We start from the raw sequence: 16,929 nt of genomic DNA, 5'->3' as shown, positions 1-16,929 counted from the left end.
GCTCCCGGACAGGGACAGCCTCCTCCTCCTCCTCCTCCTCCTCCTCCCGGCCGAGGCAGCGCGGGTGTCACTGCTGGGAACTGCTGCCCTCTGGCGTTGCACGAAACAGCCGGAGCTCCCGCCTCACAAATCCAGATTCACTGCCACACGTAAAGGAAATGCCCCACGGTAACGACCAGCAGGTCCCAGGGCATTCAGATTTCAAGTGGGTTCTGGTCTTATGAATTTATAAAACACCTGCTCCTTCTTTCAGCACAGCCTGAAGGGCCTCTTGCAAGCCAAACTCAACCTAAAGCATGATTTTACCCAGCCCACCCCCACGTTTCAGAGGTAAAAGCACTCAGCTGTCGAGTCTGTTCAACAAAGCACATCTTACTGCCTGCTCTTTGTCACGGATCGTGAACATCACCAGGGAAGTGCCAGCATCCTGCCCCCAGCACGGGACCTGGACCAGCCTGAAGGAACTAAACATGTTACCCCCATCCCTGAGGGACCAACTGCTTCCCTCCTGGTCTCAGCCTTCACTGGCAGTGCCACTGGGAAGCTCTGCCAACCAGTATAAACACTGTGCAGCTGGGGAAGCCTCGGTGAATTTACAGCATGTTCTGAAGTTGAGCAAAGACTGATGCCTGCATATAAGTACGCTCTGCAGGAAATCTTGGCCTTGTTTTCCTTGAGGTCTGTGTTTACTCACGACAAAAAACAAAACCAGTGTAAAGGAAAGGGAAGACCCACTGTTTTTCAGAGCCCAGGTGCAGCCTGCCCTCAGCACAGCAGCACCCAGCTTGCACCAGGCCCACAGTGGACACATCACATCTGCCAACTTACTTGACTTCCTCACCAGCAAAATCGAACGTTTTGGTGATTGTCACTTTTCCTGAATCTTTTGGCTTCTCCTGGAGCTTATTCCCAGTCTTCTCTTCTTCAGCCTACAAAATACAGGAAGGAGAAAGCAAAATAATGTGTTTGTGGAGCCAGGCAAAATCACCATTCCATGGGGCTGAGGACCCAGCACAGACCTCAGGCAGCGCTGCAGTTTAGGCTGGGGGTCAAAGCATGTCACCCACAGACAAGAAAAAAGGACATAAATGCCCCTTCCACCAGAGTGAAATCCCCCAGTTTGGTTCCAGGCTGTCACTGGAGTTCTAGGATCAAAACAGACCCAAAACAAGAAGTGAAATTTTAATAAATGTAGGAAGGAGCACTTTGTGGTGGTTCAGAAAGGAAGCAAAAAAAGACTCATTTCTCCCAAATAAAACACCACCAGGCAGTAAAGCTGCCAGGGTGGATTCCACAAAAATATGTCGATTTTTTCTCAAGAATAAAGAAGAACACAACCCATCAGCGGGAAAAGCAAGGCTGATCTTCACACTTGTCAATAACGTCTCTTTAATTTGAGAGGGAAAATTCTTTATTAAGCAACTTGTCAACAATGCCTCTTCATTTACTCCCAGCTACAGCTTCTAAAAAAGTACATAAAACCCCTCAGACCCTATAAATAATCAAAACAAAGCCCCCAAATTCCTGCTCTAAATCAACCACGCACCACAGAGATCTTCAAGCAGACAACTCAAGTCCAAGTTAAGAAGAGAAGAAAGAAGCTGCATCTCTCCATGAATTATTCCAGGCTGTGGAGGAACTTCCACTCACATTTCAGCAACCTGCCCATAGAAGCAGAATTGCTCAGCAGAAAGATACACAGCTACACTTGCCCTGCAGCCTTCCAACAGTCACAGGAAGAAGCTTCCCACACTCAGAACCGTACTCAATACTTTTTTGGCTGACCATTTTCACCAACCCAGGGTCAGCGTTGGTGCCACCTTCGGCGTGAAAGGCTTGGCAAGGCAAGCACAGCCATTTGGTGTCATTGGGAACCAAACCCTTCTGAGAGCTGATCATCCCACACAGAATCCTCTGCAGACCACGAGCACCTTACTGGGGCTCACGGGGGAACGAGACAAAGGCAGGTCCAGTGTTGTGGCAAACATGCACCCCAACACGCAGCACCCTCCCGACCCCCCAGTGTGTGAGGAGGAAGGCAAGGCAGAGATGTCAGCACAGAGGCCCCTTCTGTTTCCCCACTCACACACACACAGATACACACACTCCCTTTTTTTTTCCATTCTGAGCACCAGGAAAGGCACAAATCCCCAGGAGAGCTGTACCCACAAGCACAACTCAGACCAAAGCTCGTGGTGCTGTTCCTGTGTCACAGGGAGAATCCAGGAGCAGGAAGGAAAGCCAAGGTTGCCCCATGGGACCCTCTGAGACGCTGGCAAGCGGCTCCCAAAGCAGCACTGCCACATCACAGACCCCCTCAGGTGCAAGGAAACCAGCACCCCCCAGTCTGGCCCATCATGGCCTACAAAGCAGAGGGGCAGGGGCAAACCCAGCCTGTTCACAGCTCTGCCTGACATCTGGTACCAGCCAGAACCCACTGTGTGCTCTAAACCCGCAGGCCCTGCCCACACTCCCAGGCCCCTCTTACCTTCTTGGCTTGTGTCCCCTGTGTGGCAGCCCCTGCTCTGGGTTTCTGTCCCACGTCACTCAGGAAACTGGCCCAAAGAGCATCCTCTTTCTTTTTTTCTTCCTCTTCTCTGCTTCTTTTCACCTGCTCTGCATAATCCACTTCCTCCTCTTTCTGCTCCTCTCCATTCTGCTGAGCCTTTTCTTCCTCTTTCTCGTCTGGCTCTAGCAAGAGACCTCCTTTCTTCCTCTTCCTGAAAGCAGACACACAAAAAAATTTATATATATATATATATATATAGGTGCTGCAACACTATTCCAGAGCTGAACTGTTAGCTTGAGTGAAGCAATGTGGTATTTCACATTCCCACCAAGACATTCGACCTGGGAAGTTCCCTCTAACCTGGGGGGTGAAGGTATTTAATTAAAAGATGCTGCTGCTCAGAAAACACAGTGAGACTGATGCAGGCATTGCCCCTGAAGTGATGCAGGCACTGCACATGTCTGCGAGTACACGATGTGGGCAGGCCCTGGCACAGGGTGCCCAGAGAAGCTGGGGCTGCCCCATCCCTGGGAGTGTCCCAGGCCAGGTTGGAGCAACCTGGGCTGGTGGAAGGTGAACCTGCCCATGGCAGGGGGTGGAACGAGATGGGCTTTCATGTCCCTTCCAACCCAAAGCACTCCAGGGTTCTGTGGTTCTGGGATGCTGCAAGAACCAGGAGGGGAGGAGGACTTGGGCTGGTCCGAAACCAATCTAAAATAACGAATATCTAGACGAGATTTTCTCCCACTGACGGGCGCTTTGCACTTAAGAAGGCTTATGGAAACGGAAGCAGCTACTGCGGGGGAGGGTTTTCAGGCACGGTCTGCCAGGCCTGGGGCTGCTCCCGACGCCGAACCGGGGCGAGGAGCAGAGTCCCCCCCTTCCCCCGCCCCTCCGCGGGCCGGGTCCCCGCGGCCGTACCTGCCGGGGGGGTGGCGGGGGCTCCTCCTGCCGCGAGGCGGCCGCGGGCTGTCCGCCGGCTCGTCCTCCCGCACCAGCTCGCTCTCGTCGTCCTCGCTGTACTCCGCACCTGCAAGCGCAGCCACTGAGCACCGGCACCGCCGGCGCCGCCGGGGCCGCCGGCCCCCGCCCGCCACCGCTCACCTGAGGGCACGTAGTCGTCGTCCTCGGCCGAGGAGTACTGATCCTGATCCTGATCCTGCTCCGACTCCGACCCCGACCCCGCCATGGTGCAGCCCCGGCCCCGCCGCCTCAGGCTCCTCCCGCCGCCGCCGCCTCGCGCACCCGCTGCGCCCAGAGCGCCGCCGCCGCCCGCGGGCGCCCCCTGGCGGGCGGGAGGAACGTCCTCGCCTACCAGGCGGCGGCGCCGCTCTCGAGGAGCAGCAGAGAGAGTCCTCCAGAGGGCCAGAGCGTCCCGCCAGTTCCCAGCATCCCCCGCGGCCCACAGCGGTTCCCATGGCAGCGCGGGGGTGGGCGGGCCCCGGCCGCGCCGAGGCGAGGGGCGGTTGGTGAGAAGTCCTGCCCGTCACCAGGGAACGCCTCCCATTGGCCGGGCGGGCGGAAGGGGACGGACGGAAGGGGCGTTGGCGGATGGCGGCGGGGCGGCGGGGATGGAGGGCGGCGATGCGGGCGGCGGGGGCCTCCTGCAGCAGATCCTCAGCCTGCGCCTCGTGCCCCGCGTCGGCAACGGCACCACCACCTACTCCAGCCGGCTCTCCACCTTCCCAGGTACCCTCTCGAGGCGGGGCCCGCCCGCCGGCACCGCCGCGGGCCCGCGGGCCCCGGGCCGCCCTCACAGCCCTTCTCCCCGCAGAGATGTGGTACGGCGTCTTCCTGTGGGCCCTCGTCTCCTCCCTGGCCTTCCACGTCCCCGCCGCTCTGCTCGCGCTGTTCACGCTGCGGCACCACAAGTACGGCCGGTTCATGTCCGTGAGCGTCCTGCTGATGGGCATCGTGGGACCCATCACGGCCGGCACCCTCACAAGTACGCGGGGGGCTCTGTGGCGAGCAGGGGTCGCCTCCATGCGGCGGTTCCCCGGCACGGAGATGGACGTTCTGGCTCTGTGCCCCCCCCCTTCCCCCGCGTTTGCCCCTGTTCCCTGCCCCGGTTCCACATCCCGAGGCCTCCCGGCCGTGCCCGCGGCGCAGCAGCGAGTGCCGCGTTCACAGCTCGGCTTTTCACCCCTCCCCACAGGCGCTGCCTTTGCTGGAGTTTACAGAGCTGCGGGGAAAAAGATGATCCCCTTCGAGGCCCTCATTTTCGGCGTGGGGCAGACCTTCTGCGTGGTGGTGGTGTCGTTCCTGCGCGTCCTGGCCACGCTGTAGCTCCCCCTGGGGCGGCCGGAGGACACGAACCCGAGCGGGGTGAGGGACCCGGCGCCTGCTCTGCCTCTGGAACAAATCCCAAATCACAGCTCGGGGCTCGTGCTTCCTCCACTGGTTTAAGGAATTGGGAAGGCCTGCTCCTGCCTCTGGTGTGGCTCGGAACTAAGCTGAAAATTGTGAATTTTGTTACTTTTTGGTAACATTAAGTGCCAAGTGAGACTTACTTCCCTGGAGGGTGGGAAGGTGGCTGCTGGAGGGGGAGGCCCACAGACCTTTCAGCAGTGATGAGGACAGAGCTGGGATGTGACACTGGCTGTGCTGGGGGGGGAGCAGGACCACGGAGTGTGCCCAGAGCTCACTTAGTGCTTTGACCTGCTGTTGCTTTGATCTCAGTGAACCTGAAGCTCTTTTAATGCGAATTTGCTTTAGATTAAAAAATTAATTTGTTTTCTTCCCAACTGCTTCGTGCCAGGTGGCAGTGTTAGTGGACTGGGGGAGCAGCTCCAGGGCTGAATCCCGGGGATGTGGGATGGCGTGGGCAGCCCCAGGGTTTGCTGTGCTGTGTCTGTTCCCAGCTGTGTCCAGCCTGGTGGGACTCTCTTCCCTTCTGTGTCTTGGCTGAGCTCCTTTGGTCTCCAGACCAGCTCCTTCTGTACCTGCAGCTCTCCCCGAGGCCTCTGACGCTCTGTGTGAAACAACTGGATGTGTGGTCTGTTGCTGGCAAGAGGTGTTTTGCAGGAGCTCCTTACTGAGGTTCAGTTTTAGCCCAGTTCAGGGTGTAAAGCTGTGCATTTTAGGAAGGAGTTCAGTGTGAATCCCTCTCCTTAGGGGGGTGAGGTCCCAGTGGTGTTTCTTACACTGAACCCTGGATCTGTGGAGTGCCCTGTGTGCTGTTTGTAGAGCCAGCACAGCCCTGGGGGAGGCTGGGCCTCTCCTGCCCTCTCTGGGGACAGAGGAAGTGAAAAAGCAGGAGTAGGGATCTCTCTACTGTCTTTCTACCCCCTTCCAGCTTCTTATCTCAGCACGTGTCTGGAGTGCCTGGTTTAATCCACAGGAACTACTCTGAGTCTTCCTGGATGGACCGAAAGTCTCTCATGGGGCTGGGATTGGGTGGGTCTGGCCTTACCTTTCAGGTGATGCAAAAGCAGAGTCCAGGCACCCGCTGTGCTCCCCTTTCCCCTGCCCCAGTGCCTGGCATCCCTCAGTAGCCACTAAGCTGATTGCAACTGGGAAAGCACTTTATCCACGTGCCCTGTGTTCCAGCACCAGGATGGTTCCTCTGCAGGAACGGGGCTGAGGAATGCAGGGCACAAAGGGGGCTGCTGCAGAGCTCAGAACAAGTGGAACATCGCTCAGTAAAATCACTCAGTGCTGGGCAAACTGAAAACTCCCTTTCTCTACCCATTCACATCTCCCAAACTCTTGCTTTGAGGTGGTTCTGGAGAACTGGAACTTGGAGAACTGGCAGTTTGACTACTGTTTGGATGTGGAGTGGTTTGAGTTGGTGGTGCCTCCCTGTGCCCAGACACTGAGAAATTTTTAGGGAATTCTCACATAAAAGGTGAACAATCAGTCAAACTTGCCAAAAGCTGCAAAGAGCCTGTGAAAATGTCAGCACTGAGGTGTCCTGGGCTGGGCAGCTGGGAGGCCCTGCCAGGGAGCCCAGCCAGGGCATCGGTCAAAGAAACACCTTCCAGAGAAGCTGCCTGTCCTGGGGAGCCCTTGGTTTGTGGGGGAGCTCATGGCCCTGCTCTCTGTGCAACATCCCCCCTGCTCCCACCCATCTTCTCTTGCTCACAACCATGGTTGTCATGAACAAATCTTTGTACGATCGAAAACTCTGTAAATTTTATTTTTCTACTGACACTTCTAATCCTGGTGGTGATTATCAGTAAATTCTGTAACTACTGAAGTGAACCATGTCGTGTGTTTCTCCTGCAGTGTGACAGAGGGGCCTGGGCTGTGTGTTTGGAATTGAGCCTTGCTCCTACCTCGTTTTGGGCAGGTTTCTCCTGCCAGGGGCCATCTGCACCAGGAAATGTTCTGACTCTGGTGGTTAATGATGTCTCCATTAGAGCAGGACCTGTGCCTGCAGCCGGGCACCACAGCCTGAGATGACATCTCACCTGTCGGGGTGGGCTCAGTTGTTGTCCCTGTCCCCGAGGGGACCTGCAGGGTCCCTGCAGCCCCTTGGTGCTGACCTGCTCCCGGCCCCTGGGCTGTCCCCCTCGAGATGAAATGAGTGTGCCCAGAGATGAGAACTGGCCTGAAGAACTCACAGCCGAGTCGGGGGGCGTGCGGGAGGCTTTATTGGCAGTAAAAGGTCAGCACGTTCTCCTGGTTCCCTCGGGTGAGGATGACGGGGGGTCTCAGGTCCTGCGAGAGGGTCTCGAGCCAGGCCATGTAGAGGGCGCTGGGGCAGCGTCCCTTCCTGCCGATGGGCGGGGTGCTGCGGCACAGCGGGGCTGTGAGCGGGGCAGGGACAGCCCCTCCCACTGCCCTGCAGGTGATGGGGGCAGCACCGCGGCCTCCCCCCGACAGGACCAGGCCAGACCCCTTGGTGCCTTCAAGGGCTTTTCCCTGCGTGGTGGCACCGTCCCACCACAGCATTAGGGTGCCTGTCCGGGATTTCCCCCCCCCAGGAAGGGGCGAGCATCCAGAGGGGCAAGAAACGGGCGTGAGGGCACTGCTGGCACCTACATGGCTATGAGTGCTGCATCCCGAGAGTAATCCAGCAAAATCTCGTTCAGCCTCACTTGTCGGAGCGACTGCGGAGCGAAGAGAGTTGGCAAACACAAAAAGACCCAGTTTTGTCTAAAAAGCAGGAGACCCTTTTCAGGACCCACCCCCCCAGGACTGGTGCTACCTTGGCTCTGTTTTTGTCAACCTCCTCATCAGAGATCTTCCAGGGACAGCCCTGCCTCATCTCGTTCACCGTGGCCTCGTCCTTGAAGCCGTCGTTGAGCCGGAAGGGAGCGATCAGGTCGTCGAACCTCTTGATGCTGCAAGACAAGCAGATGGTGAGTGGGAAGAGGGGCTGGGCGGGTTTGGGGGTGCTGGGGAGGCAGGGGAAGGGTGCTGTTACTGCTCTGGCCGGGGTTTCTGGTTGATGTCGGGGAGGATGTGGACTTCGTGGAAGCCGAGGCGGAATTTGCTCAGCAGAGAGACAATCCTGCCCGAGGGAAAAGGACACATTTACCCAAAATTAAGCAGGGAAGGGCAGCTCTGGCAGGGACCTGCCATGGCAGAAAGCCCTGCTGCTGGCCTTGGTTTGGTTCCCACTCAGCAGTCACACAGATTTTCAAAGGAGTGAGGCAAGGCAGCCCACTCAGAGCTCACAGATCCCACGGGACTCGGAGCGGGAGGGAGGCAGCTCCTGCCACCACCCGTGGGGACAGCGGCAGTGGTCGAGGAGCTAAGAGGGGCTGTGGGGCCATCAGCACTTACGCCTTCCTCTCCTCATCCATCCTGTTGATCTGCCCCCCGACAAACACCCGGGTTTTGCACTTCCCCCACCGCTTCTTGCGCCCCAGAAGGTATGGGATGAGCAGCGTGAGACCTGTCCCAAAACACGCCATGGGAGACGCGGCAGGAACCCCCAGGCTCAACAATGCCCTCCTGATGCCAAAGGCCAGGGATGCCCTGGCACCCCTGGGTGAGGACAGAGCCCTCCTGGGCAGCACGATGGAGGTGCTGGGCTCACAGTGGCTGGACAGGTGGGCAGCCACAGCAGCCCAAGAGGAAGGTTACCTCCATCATCAAAGAGCCAGTAGATGTCGATGGTCTTCTTGCCCTGCTCGCTCTGGAAGATGGTGCTCGCCTGCTGCTCGCCAGCCGAGGTGCTGGAGTTCACTGCTGGGCAAGAGGGTCAGCAAGGGATCAGCACGGGGCACCGCCAGCTGCAGATTAAAGGCACCACTTCCTCCTGGTCCCAGCCCTGCTCCCCTCACTGCAAACCTGGCTCCCTGAAAATAATCCTCAGAGCTGGGGATGCTCCAGAGGGCCCGGAGCCAGGATCAGCCTACCTGAGCTTGGGGCTGCTCTGCTGCCAGTGCCGTTCTCGGGGTGCTCTGCTGCCTCGAACGTGGGGTTAACTGAGGAGGGAGGAGGAGAGCCCGGGCAGCGCCTCACTGCCCCAATCCCCTTTGATCCCCCAGGACTGGGACATGGTATGGGGACATGGTGCCGGCTGGCACATCCTACAGCTCCGCTGAGCACCCCAAAATCACTTACCATATGCCTGCGGCACTCGGGAAACATTCAGCCCTTCCTTCATCCGCATTAAGCACACGCCGTACTTGAAATCAAAGGCGTCGCTGAAGGAGGGAGGAGAAGGTGGTTAATGGGGCAGCGGTGCCAGCCCAGCCCGCAGTGGCCACACTGTCCCTGTCAGCAGCCACCAGCAGCTGCTGGTGCCCGGGAGGAGCGGCCTGGCCGTACTGCAGGATGCCCACGTAGTCCTCCAGGCTCTGCGGGGACGCCGTCCGCCAGTTCCTCTTGTAGCCCAGCACCAGGATGTTGGGCCTCATCTTCCCGAGGCCGGCAGCCTACGGATAGGTGTCCCCATGAGACCCTTCCTCAGGGACAGATGGACACAAGGGGTGTCAGTCCACGGGGCAGTGACACAGAGGGGGTGACTGCAGGTTGGGGAGGAGGGTCAGAGCCCCCCGAGCTGTGATGAAAGAGGAGGGACCCTGGTGATCACAGCCAAAGGCGGCTCTACCTGGAGGAGCATTTGGACTCCGCTTCTCAGATCCTCAGCCACCACATCCGTGTAGAAAGCCTTGATCTTCCTCTTCATGAGCCACTTGGCGTGTCCATCTGCCGTCAGCCGGGACTCCGGCATCTTCTGCTTCCGCGGGCCCTGCAGGCAGCAGGGGCAGGGGCTCAGGCAGCCCCTCGCAGCTGCTGGTCCTGCCACCAAGGACCTTTAGCTCCTCTCTTCCCAAATCATTGGTAAGGGGTGGATGTAACCACTGCACACGTGGGAGGTTGCAGTCACAGCAAGGAAAGCAGTGAATCCGGGGGGTGGGCAGCCAGTGCACACGACGCCTGCAGTCCCACATTCCAACCCCCACCCCGTGGCCCACCAGGACACATCTGGATTTCCCAGCCCACTGTCTGTGGGGTGGCTGGAGCTGCCAGGACAAGGAATCAGCTGGTTTCTGCAGGTGACTCACGATCAGCACGTTGCCACAGAGCATCAGGCTGAGGTTCTTGGTGAAGGTGCCCACGAAGTCCACCAGAGCTGGGCGGAAGTTGGGCGGGCCGGTCAGCACCAGGCACTGCGGTCTGCGGACAGCAGGGAGGAGTGAGGGATGGTGCTTTGGAGACAGCTCTGGAAGGAACTGCAGCTCCCCTCCCATGCCTGACCAGTAAAACTATAGGGAGCATCTTTAGGATGAGAAAAAATGATATGGGTGAGGATCCAGTCTCACTCTTTGGTCTCATCTGATGTGAAAAGACCAGAGTGTCTGCATCTGCCTGGCACAGGGAGGGCAGTGTTCACTCAGCTTTCACCTCTGCTGGCATGGCACAGACGGGGGATTTTGGAGACAGACACATTTTGCTGTAGCTCCTGCTTACTGAGGGTGGTGGTGAGGATGTGATGAGCCATCCTGGGTTTACTGGGAGTGGTGGCTTGTTCTGCCCCCCCCTCCCTCCATGCCCAGCACCTCTCCGAGCCGCCCTTGCCTGTAGTTCTTGATGTGCTCGTCCACCTCGCTCAGCCCCACCGAGTAGCTGAGGGCCATGTTGTAGGAGCTGGCTTGCATGGAGGAGCCCCAGTTGACATCTGCAGGGGAAGATGGATTAGCAAAGGGCCCAGACACCTCCCTGGGCATCGCTGCGCTGGGGCACTGCCACGCACCCGGCTTCTTGTAGAGCACGTATCCCAGGAGGAAGATGACGATGCCAAAGGCGATGAGGGCCGCCCACCAGGTCAGCAGGAACATGATCACCACCGAGACGGCGGCCCCGAAGAGCGCGGCCCACTTGCTGTAATACCGAAAGGAGGGTCGCCAGCCTGCACGCAAACACACACAGCGGCCGCTGCCGCGCCGGCTCCGCACGGCAGCACCGCCACACGGCACGGCCCGGCCCGGCACGGCACGGCCCACCTGGGGAGTTGGTGATGGAGGCGTGGAAGCAGCTGAAGTTGATGAGGGCGTAGGAGCAGAGGAAGAAGTTGGAGATGATGGGGGCGATGGCGTTGAGCTCGGCTGCGGGAGGAGGAGGAGCACGGCGAGCTGTCAGTGGCAGGGACGGGGCCACCCCCGCTGGTGTCAGCTCGCAGGAGGGTGCCAGGGTGGCAAGGACCTACCGATGAGGATGAAGCCGATGGCGATGACATAGGTGAGCATGTAGCCACGGATGGGCTCGCTGTTCCTCCCATAGCCCTTCCCGAAGAAACTGATGAGCGGGTAGAGCTGGTCCCTGCAGAGACACTGCAGGGAGAGACACGCTGGGGACCCTGAGCTTCACTGGAACAGGGGATGGCAGCATCCCCCTCACCCCAGGGCTGCTCACAGCTGCAGAGATCTGCACCCGGGGGCATCACCCGCTGCCAGGCTTGGGGACAGGAGCTGGGCTATGTGGGCACACCACCCTCTCACCTGGAAGACTTTGGGGGCTGAGACGAGGCAGGCCAGTGCCGAGGAGAGGGTAGCACCAAAGATCCCTGCTGTGATGAGGGGCCCAAATCCAGACACCATGCTCATGCTCTGCGTGAAAAGCAGGGGGTCAGGAACCCTGGCACCCCTGGGGCACCAACCTGCCCCCAGCCCTGAGGGATTTCCAGCCCCCAGGCCCCATCCTGCCACCCTCAGTGCTTCCCCATCCACATCATCCAGCTGGCAAAGTCCAGCCATGTCCACAGTCCTGAAGCAGACGCTCCCTGGTGCATCCCTGTTCCAGGGGTGCTGTAGCAGCACGGGTGCTCCCCCGGCTGCCCTGGGAAATCCACCCACAGCAGCACGAGCGCAGCCAGGAGCAGGAGCTGGGTGGGTGGTGGTGCTGAGCAGCACCTGGTAGTAGTTGCTGAGGCCGTAGCGGCAGCTCTGGCGCTGGGCGCAGGCGCTGAAGTTCCAGCCGAAGCCGCAGGCCAGGCCCTCGCAGCCCGGAGACCCCACGGCCACGCTGTCGTTCAGGCTGCCCGAGGCGTCACGGACCACGCAGGCACCTGGGGGCACACAGGGCCAGGGCAGGGCTGGCATCTCCCCACGGTGTCACACAGCCCAGCCCCACATTTCCCGTGACAACCCCCAGGCCCCTGCCACGGGGCTGCCCCGCTGCGTGGTGGCCGTGAGCAGTGCCACGAGCTCTGGTACCCACCCAGGGGATGACTCTGCCCCACCTGGAGGCAGGAGCGAGGTCTGGCACTCGTGGCACCCACCCCAGGGTATCGGTGCCAGTGTCCACAGCTTGCTCCTGGCTCCCACCCAGCTGCATCCTCCCAGGTCACTCATTTTGGGGGGGGGTGGGGCCAGCCCATCCACCCAGCTCACCTGAGAACATGCTGCTTACCAATCGTAGCAGAAAGCACCAGGTAGGACACAGTGGTCCAGAAAATGGCCATCAAGGTGCCCTTGGGGATGGCCACGGCGGGATCCTGCCCAAGGGAGTCACAGACATACATAAGACAACTTTCCAGCAGCACCACTAACGTGGCATTTTATTTGTGGTTGCTACACGGGAGAAATTTGAATTCACTGCATCACAAAGCTGTAGAGCAACTCCTGGCTGAGCCTCTCCCAAAGTTTACAGAAGAAGTAAAACAGAGTCTAATGGTTGGATCAGAATGAAAGCCCCGGGGAAAACAGGGTTTGAGCCCTGAGAAATGCTGGCTCTGGTCACAACCCACCTTCAGGTCACCCGAAATGTTGGCCCCAGCCAGGATGCCGGTTGCTGATGGGAAGAAAATGGAAAACAGGCCAAAGAAGGAGCCCTCGGGCCCACGCCAGTTGGGCACGAAGTTCTGGGCAAAGATATCAGCTGGGGAGGAAGCAGAGAAGCAGCATTTGGGGGCTCCAGTTGCCTTAGTGCTGGCTGAAGCACCGCAGCACCGGATGGAGGCACAGCGTGACAGCAGGGCACCCAGGGGAGGGGACACTGCTTTGGATGACACCTCAGCAAGGAGAACCTTCCCCTAGCAAACATCTCCCCCAGCAGGAGCAAAGAGCTGGGCTCCAGCGCTGCCCTGGGACCTGCTGAGCACAAGCCCAGCCCGGGGTGGACCCACCTCGGTAGCTGAAGAAGCCCTTCGCTTGCTTCTCGGCGCTGGCCGGGATCACCGTCCCCACCAGGTAGTTTATAAAGGAAACAAGGATGACCAAGAAGAACAGAATCTGTGCCTGCCAGACCAGAAAGAGCCAGCTCAGGGGGTGGGGGACAGGGAACAGAGAGAGTGAAGGGTGCAGCAGGAGGAACCCTCGCCCGTTTTTGGGGAGCTACAGTCATCCTCTGCTCCTCGGCTGCCTGGTGGGCAGCAGGGCCAGCTCCTGTCAGCCCGAGGGAACAAGTGAGCAGAAGTGAGGGTTACCTTGGCCTCCCACTCCATGCCAGCCAGGGAGATGCCCAGCAGCACCGTCACAGTGATGACCCCAATGATGCGGATGTCGTTGGTGGGGTCCACAATGAGCGAGTTGTGCTCCTGGGGAGGGGGAACAGGATGTGGAAATAACCCTCCCCCTTACTGACCCACCGGGATTTCCAGGAGTTTCAGCAGCTGCTGTTTGATTACCAGCAGTCCAACACTAACATAAATGTCAATGAATGCTGCCTGTGCAAGGAGAAGGTGAGGATGGAGCGAAGGGGGAATGTGGGAGCCCAAGGCAGTTCCTCACCTGCAGCAGGTCCCGGACGGTCTCAGCAAAGCCCACGGTGTGCATGGCCACGGCCACCGCGTTGGCAAAGGCAAAGATCAGCCCGATGGAGCCGCCCAGCTCCGGCCCCAGGCTCCGGGAGATGAGGAAGTAGGTGCCTCCTGAGGCAGCGGGAGCACCCCGTGGCATTACTGCCTCCCCCACAAGTTTTTGGGGACCCCCCTGCACCTCGCAGCCCCTGCCAGGAGCTCATATCCATGGGGCACCCCAGGGTGAAGGGGACCCCCGGGGTGGCTGGGAGGGAACACACTACCTGACTTCACTTTGCCATTGGTGGATATGGCAGAGATGGACAAGCCAGTTATGGTGGTCACTGTCACGGACATCAGGATGATGAGCCACGTCAGGGCTGCGGGGAGAGGGCACAGCTTCAATCCTGCATCCCCCCAGTCCCACAGCCCCCCCTGCCTTCCCTAGGAGACCCACAGAGACCCTACACATCGCCCCACGCTCGATGCCACGCCATTCCCACCCCAGGTGCTTGGGTGATGGCGAGCCCAGTGCCCCCATTCAGCTCCCAAGGAACCACAGCACCCACCGATTCCCGCCTGGGCAGTGATCCAGGGCAAGCGCAGGTAGAGGATGACTCCCCAGATGTTCAGCATGCAGCGGATCTGGGGGGACAGAGAAGGGTGCTGGCCATCAGGGCACGGCCAGGCACTGCTGCTCCTGAGAGAAAACCACCCTGCTGAGGAGGGCAGGGAATTGCTCACAGCGCAGGCACTTGCAAAAAATACGGATATTGAGGAAAAATGCAACAAGGGGCAAGTGCCTGGGGGGTGGGGGGGCAGGAGGACGCTCCGTGTGGGATGAGTCACTCACCATGACACCCTTCACCCATCCAAAGCGGACAGGTTCTGCCACAGAGGCTCTGCCTGGCTCCCCTTCTGCCTCCTCCAGCCCAGGCTCGGGCCCAGCCTCGGGCAGGCCATTGCTGTGCTGTGGGTCACACACCGTGGGGCGCAGGTGGCCCGGCTCGGGCTGTGGGGCGAAGGAAAGGCAGGTGAGGGTGGGCAGCAGCCAGGCAGCCCTGGAGGGAACACTCTGGCTGAGCACACAGCTGGAACCGGCTGGGTTCCCCTCCTGCTCCTCCCGGGGCCTTTCCAGGGCACGGCATCAGTCATGGCACCACGAGGCAGGACCCAGAGTGACACGCCACGGACACATGGCAGGGACCGGTGGCACAGCCAGGGGGGAGCCACAACCCAGAAGTCCCCGTTACCTTGAGGATGGAGTGCAGGTCGGCCAGCGAGGGCCTGCCCTTCCTGGGGTCGCCCACCCCCTTGCTGTTGGCGTAGTGCTCGTAGGCGGGCACCACGTCCACCGTGTTGTAGCCGAAGGTCCTGGTGCAGAGGGTGCTGCCGGAGAGCTGGGTGGGCTGGGCGCTGTCACAGCTGGGCCCCTCCGAGGGCGTGTAGGGACCCCGGCCCCCCTCCTCCATGGCCAGCAGGGTGCTGATGGTGAAGCGGCCGCTGCAGCGGGCGGGGGGCAGGTCTGGGATGGGCAGCTCGGCCATGGCCCCTGCCCAGGTGGCTGCCAGGTGGGGGACGGGGGCGGAGAGGGGCTCGCCCGCTTTATACCCCGCAAAACCGGAGCGAGGCAACCGGCACACACCCACCACTGATGCTAATGCAGGAAAGGAGGCGGCTCGAACCACCCCGAGCTGGTCAGGAGGAAAAAAATAGCTGGAAGGGATACCAAAAGCACCGTAATGGGCATCAGTGCCTCCCAGCACTCGATGGGGGCAGCGATAACGGATTTGAGATTAAGTCCCAAGGACAGATCAGCAGAGAAACGCGGCGTCGAGTTTGCCTCTGGCCCCGACCTGGGAACATTCAGTTCCCACAGGGATTTATTATGGAAAAAGGGAGCAAGACTCCCACGCACCCTCGCCCTTCCCTGGGATACTGCCCCAGCCCCGTAGGATCCCGTAAATCATCCTGGCTGGCTTCCAAGCCGCTGCCTGTGGCACTGAGCTGGGCCGGATGAGGGATGGGAATGGCCTCTTCATCTCCCAGTGAAACCAGGGCACAGGGGGAAGTGGGACACCAAGGGACGGGAGAGCTGCCTCGCTGGGACTCAGATGCCAGGGGGCTGGGCTGGGACAAGGGACACCGAGCAGTGGCAGACAGTCCCTCTGTGCCTGCCCAGGGCTGGGAGCTGGCAGCTCTCTGGTGCTGGGCAGCACAGACACTCCCAGTCCCAGAGCCCCCTTCCCCTCCCAGCCCGGGGAGGGGGCACTACTGAGCTTCTACCCAAGGTTCAGAACTCTCCCAGTCCCATCCCTGATTAAATAAGCCACTTAAACACTCGCCCACATCACACAAAACATGAACTGAGGCCACGAGGCCGCTCAGCGTTCACCCCACAGCCCCAGCAGGCCAGGACAGGGGGAGGGATGGGCACCTCTTACACCTCTGCAGCCCCTGTCACATGTGCCTCAAAAGCAGTTACAGATAAGATCAGCAGAGACAGCAAACAAGGCCAGCAATAAAATCTGAGGGCAGCCCATTTGAGTTTCAGCTTGGTGTGGCTTTGCAAGTTAATGGAAAATTGGGCCTGCCCGCCCTGCCGCCTCTGGCTGTGTTTGCATTCACACACAAATTTTAACCTGGTTTTTGAGGACTTGCTCCAGCCCCCTCGCATTGTTTGTGCTGAGCAGATGAAGCCACAATCACAGAGGGCCAGTGTGCACCCACTTACCCGGGAAGCTGAGGACAGGCAGCCCGGCCTGCCTCCCTCCCGCTGCTCCAGCAGAGCTGTGCCGGTGCCGTGGGGGCAGCCGGCCTGGCCAGCAGGGACACGGGCAAGGTAGATGAGGAAAAGTCGCTCCAGCACCTCGTGCAACACCTGCTCCAAGGTGGACACCGGCTCCCTGTCACAACACACGCAGCAGCAGATCACGCCCGGGACAAGCGGCTTTATTGCAGAACCTCGTTATTTCATCAAAAACGCTACTTTGCCCAAACCAGCACAAATCACAGTCTCTGAAGCGGGTCAGAGGTGCTCTGGAAGAGGCAGGAGGGCTCCAGGACGCCGGGCGGAGAGCGAAGCGAGTGGTATGATGCAACCCTGGTGTAGTGAAATAGCCGGATTGTAGGATGCGCTTGTCATCGGCCTGATTCACAACACCAGCTGCAGCAACAATACCAGGGCTGTGCGGTGCTGGGAGCTGTGGGCAGGGGAGCAGAGCTCTGTGGCACATCCCTCCAGCCCCTCCACACAGAGGGAAGAGATGCCAAGTTGTTTCTG

The 16,929-nt window shown here is 59.7% G+C and overlaps 3 protein-coding genes across 4 annotated transcripts in view; 1 reads left to right on the top strand and 2 right to left on the bottom strand.

The window, feature by feature from the left end:
• CFDP1 (craniofacial development protein 1) overlaps nucleotides 1–3,759 on the bottom strand; it is a 59,605-nt gene extending 55,846 nt beyond the window's left edge. Inside the window, exons 1-4 of the mRNA XM_027906862.1 lie at nucleotides 3,614–3,759; nucleotides 3,431–3,539; nucleotides 2,489–2,720; nucleotides 829–929 (exon numbers count right to left, since the gene is read on the bottom strand). Of these exons, the coding sequence (XP_027762663.1) occupies nucleotides 829–929; nucleotides 2,489–2,720; nucleotides 3,431–3,539; nucleotides 3,614–3,698 (527 nt within the window). The 5' untranslated portion in view covers nucleotides 3,699–3,759. The remainder of the gene's footprint in view (nucleotides 1–828; nucleotides 930–2,488; nucleotides 2,721–3,430; nucleotides 3,540–3,613) is intronic.
• Nucleotides 3,760–4,064: 305 nt separating this feature from the next.
• On the top strand, nucleotides 4,065–5,247 carry TMEM170A (transmembrane protein 170A). The gene is made up of 3 exons (XM_027906863.1): nucleotides 4,065–4,198; nucleotides 4,284–4,454; nucleotides 4,665–5,247. Exons 1-3 carry the CDS (start codon nucleotides 4,081–4,083, stop codon nucleotides 4,793–4,795), a joined length of 420 nt encoding a protein of 139 aa, XP_027762664.1. The 5' UTR covers nucleotides 4,065–4,080; the 3' UTR covers nucleotides 4,796–5,247.
• A 1,836-nt stretch (nucleotides 5,248–7,083) lies between these two features.
• SLC12A3 (solute carrier family 12 member 3) lies at nucleotides 7,084–15,193 on the bottom strand. 2 transcript variants are annotated; one of them, XM_027906855.1, is made up of 26 exons: nucleotides 14,900–15,193; nucleotides 14,500–14,658; nucleotides 14,216–14,291; nucleotides 13,931–14,026; nucleotides 13,639–13,778; nucleotides 13,335–13,445; nucleotides 13,035–13,146; nucleotides 12,657–12,787; nucleotides 12,320–12,404; nucleotides 11,821–11,975; nucleotides 11,410–11,517; nucleotides 11,118–11,241; nucleotides 10,915–11,016; nucleotides 10,665–10,820; nucleotides 10,490–10,589; nucleotides 9,976–10,087; nucleotides 9,519–9,659; nucleotides 9,236–9,342; nucleotides 9,029–9,111; nucleotides 8,821–8,889; nucleotides 8,546–8,647; nucleotides 8,243–8,354; nucleotides 7,881–7,967; nucleotides 7,662–7,797; nucleotides 7,496–7,563; nucleotides 7,084–7,244 (listed from the first exon to the last, which is right to left on the bottom strand). In XM_027906855.1, exons 1-26 carry the CDS (start codon nucleotides 15,191–15,193, stop codon nucleotides 7,103–7,105), a joined length of 3,108 nt encoding a protein of 1,035 aa, XP_027762656.1. In that variant the 3' UTR covers nucleotides 7,084–7,102. The 2 variants fall into 2 exon arrangements, with proteins under 2 accessions (XP_027762656.1, XP_027762657.1); XM_027906856.1 differs by having other exon boundaries at nucleotides 7,084–7,226.
• Between the last annotated feature and the right edge of the window lie 1,736 nt (nucleotides 15,194–16,929).

Source organism: Empidonax traillii, unplaced genomic scaffold (assembly GCF_003031625.1).
Source record: "Empidonax traillii isolate 1590-97213 ecotype Southwest subspecies unplaced genomic scaffold, ASM303162v1 scaffold1367:size194105, whole genome shotgun sequence".
Classification (NCBI taxonomy): domain Eukaryota; kingdom Metazoa; phylum Chordata; class Aves; order Passeriformes; family Tyrannidae; genus Empidonax; species Empidonax traillii.
Note: the sequence above shows the minus strand (reverse complement) of the source record. Positions and strands in the feature narration are given on the sequence as shown.

Excerpts from the sequence above, each read along its gene's own strand:
- TMEM170A (XM_027906863.1), top strand. The coding sequence starts at position 4,081 with ATGGAGGGCGGCGATGCGGGCGGCGGGGGCCTCCTGCAGCAGATCCTC. Across the intron at positions 4,199-4,283 it reads CCGGCTCTCCACCTTCCCAG|AGATGTGGTACGGCGTCTTC; the intron begins GTACCCTCTCGA and ends TTCTCCCCGCAG. Across the intron at positions 4,455-4,664 it reads CACGGCCGGCACCCTCACAA|GCGCTGCCTTTGCTGGAGTT; the intron begins GTACGCGGGGGG and ends CCCTCCCCACAG.
- SLC12A3 (XM_027906855.1), bottom strand. The coding sequence starts at position 15,193 with ATGGCCGAGCTGCCCATCCCAGACCTGCCCCCCGCCCGCTGCAGCGGC. Across the intron at positions 14,292-14,499 it reads GATGGGTGAAGGGTGTCATG|ATCCGCTGCATGCTGAACAT; the intron begins GTGAGTGACTCA and ends CTGTCCCCCCAG. Across the intron at positions 10,821-10,914 it reads CTCCATCACCAACTCCCCAG|GCTGGCGACCCTCCTTTCGG; the intron begins GTGGGCCGTGCC and ends GTTTGCGTGCAG.